Genomic DNA, 3128 nt, shown 5'->3' on the forward strand with positions numbered 1-3128 from the left:
ACACACACACACACACACACACACACACACACACACACACACACACAATCTTCTTACAAGGAAATCACGCTTTTTTTCATCTGACATTTTATAGTACCTTCAGCTCTTTTGTTGAAAGTTCCCCTTACTCTCCCAGCCATGTGGTGAGACCAAGTAAGTTTCAAATCTGTAATTCATTTATCTGAGTCTGGAGTGTGGGGGATGGCCATGATTGGGAATTCTCTGAACTATATACAAGCCAGAAACAAAATTGACATGCAGGATATAGATAGTTGAGGTGCATGACTGGAAAGTGGTGGAAAGTAGTGCTACTACTGTAATGGACACTGGGTGAGAATCAGGATCAGAAACAGAATCCAAGAGTCAAACAAAGAGATATATTAAGTAGTTAGGAGGTACAGTGCATAAAGTTTTGTACCTAGAGCTAGTAATACTCAAGTTCAAATTTAGCATGATACACTTACACATATGACTTGGGCAAGTCACTTAATCTCTGACTGCTATCATTATATCCAGGGTCATTTAAACACTCTTCATCAATGTTGTTCCCTTTCCTCTTCTCAATTGAATATATAGATAAAATGTAATTTTAACATAGAATTCTACTCAAGTCTTCCTATTATCAACCCTACCCAGGTGGGACCAGCCCTTTTTTTCAGTTTCTTCTCATTTCTCCATAGCTGGACAAGTGCTTTTAAAGCATTTATCACTCTTCATGACAATTGTCCCTTGGAGTGGCAGAAATTTACATTGTCTATAATCAATATGCATAACAGAAAGGAGTCTTGAAAGTATAATTTATCAACATTCACTCTGAAGTAATTGAAAATGTGATCTAAATTACCAAATTCAATTTTACCCCCAAGGATTTTCTTATGTCATTTTGGCTCAGGTTGATTAGTTTTCTTTTTTTCCTGTTTTTTCTTGGTGATGTGCTCAGTGTCTGACATGATATTAACTAAGCAGAAGATGAAGCTATTGCATAATGGACCCCATTATGCATGAAATGTTCACATTTCAATGGCATGTCCTGACATCATGTAGATAGAGCTTTTGTACAAACTATCTTCTAGCAAATGGTTAGTTTAAGGAAGGCACAATTTTTTTTTCCCGTAAACCAAGGAGTATTGGGAATGGGCTTAAATTGTATCAAGAGGACACATTTAATCTAAGAAAAAACATATTAACAATATAGGTAATTGACTATTGGAGAAAAACCACTGGAAGGAGGGATGGGATATTCCTGAAAATCTGTTATCCGTTATCTAGAATTTAATGGAGATCTTTGTGGTCCATTAGTCAACTCCATGTAATAACTGCTTAGAACCTTCTCATCTTTCTAGGTCAAGGAAACCCTCCCTTTCCAACATTGAAAGAAGATTGACTTCTTTAAGACTTGAAACCACCAGTTTTATGATTATGACTCAAAATTAAGAGACAATTTTGCCATTCATCATTATGCTTTCTAAAATTGTTATTAAAAATGTACTGATCATTTGTCCACAATGCTGTGTAGCCACTTCCTTCATGAACTCAATTTTCATATGAAACAAATATACATTAAAGGGCACAATAGTGCACAAACCTACTGTAAGATCATAATGCCCAACATACTACTGGCCCTGAATCAGCCTCTGTGTGTGGCAAAAGTGCTGATATTTAAGGGATTTTTTTATTAATATAGTAAACTTGTGGGTAAAAAAACTGCTTCTACTAACACAATCTGTTGCCTTCTCTTCCACTTTGTCTTTCAGATTTGCCTAGAACATTGATTTGCTCTGAATCATGGTCCCTGTTTGTGTCAAAGAGAAGACTTAAATTCAGGTCTTCTTAGCTTTAAGCTAAGGCTTTTTTTTTTTTTTTTATCTTATACCACTCAGCCTCTCAATGCCAAAACAAGAAGTATTCATAGAACTACAGAATGTCAGAGCTCGAAGAAACTTGAGCTCATTAATTTACCACTTTAATTTGACAAAGAGGGTATCAAACAGGTGAGGGACCTGTCCAAGGTTACACAGAAGGTTAGGCTGAGTAAAGGTTAGAACTCAATGCTCTGGAGTGCTTTATTTCCATTACTCTACCAAATGCCAGTTTGGAATGAGCATTTTCAAAATCTGAAACAAGACCTTACTGAAAGCAATTCCTGATATAAAAGAAATGGAAAGGACTCACAAATATTTTAAGAAGAGAAATGCAGTTACCACATTTCATGAGATCTCAATGTAGTATATTAGTATCTAAAATATTCTTTGAAATTCAACTCTATTGTTTCTTTTTTCTTTTTATTGTTTTATTGTTTTGTTTTTCTTTTTTCTTTTTATTGTTTTCTTTTTTCACTTTTTTAATTTTTATTGTTTCTGTCAGAGGAATATGTTGCAAGATTCAGACCTCCCTCCTACTAAGAGAGAGAGAGACAGATAGACAGAGATGAATTTGTCATCTACAGCATGAGGGAGTAAGTAAGAATAGGTGACCTGTGATGGACTTAGAGTTCTATATCCATGAATAAAAATTCTAGGCTGGGATAAATGGAAAAATAGTGATTTTGAGCATAATGCTGAGGAACTTAGGATATTGTCAACTAATCAATCAACTGGAAAACTTAAGCATCTCTCATGTTCCAGGCACTGGTGATAAAAAGAAATGTGGAATAATTAGCAGTAATAATAGATGGTATATAGACAGACAGACAGAGAGATAGATAGATACATAGATAGATAGATAGGTAGATAGATAGACATAACATTTATTAAGAACCAATTGTGTACCAGATATTACGTTAAACTGAGAAATACAAACACAAGCAAGACAGTTCCTTTTCTCAAGGAGCTTATAAAGGAGAAAACACACAAAAGGATGGTGGTGAAAACAGAGAGGTAAGGTACTCACAAGGGGTCATAATGTCGAAATGACTGGGAAGTTGTGAGAATGGTCGGGGCCCTGAAGAATTAAGGCAAAAGCTTATATAGCAGAACCTAGAGACCTGGAAGTGTACCCCAAATTTCCATCAATGGAAGGAGAACAGGATGTGGAAAATCAATTCCAATATGAGAGTCCTAAATTTGTTCCTTCCTCTCTGTAGACTCTGCATAAGTCATTTATCTTTTTTTGTCCCAAGCAACTCTCAC

At 35.5% G+C, this 3128-nt stretch overlaps 1 protein-coding gene across 1 annotated transcript in view; it reads right to left on the minus strand.

Annotated features, from left to right (window-relative positions):
- LOC114042159 (olfactory receptor 13A1-like) overlaps positions 1-2899 on the minus strand; it is a 24174-nt gene extending 21275 nt beyond the window's left edge. The window contains exon 1 of the mRNA XM_027860827.1: positions 2890-2899. Within this exon, the coding sequence (XP_027716628.1) occupies positions 2890-2899 (10 nt within the window). The remainder of the gene's footprint in view (positions 1-2889) is intronic.
- Positions 2900-3128: the final 229 nt, after the last annotated feature.

The sequence above is a fragment of the Vombatus ursinus genome, unplaced genomic scaffold, assembly GCF_900497805.2.
Source record: "Vombatus ursinus unplaced genomic scaffold, bare-nosed wombat genome assembly UNPS02014264.1, whole genome shotgun sequence".
Taxonomy (NCBI): Eukaryota; Metazoa; Chordata; class Mammalia; order Diprotodontia; family Vombatidae; genus Vombatus; species Vombatus ursinus.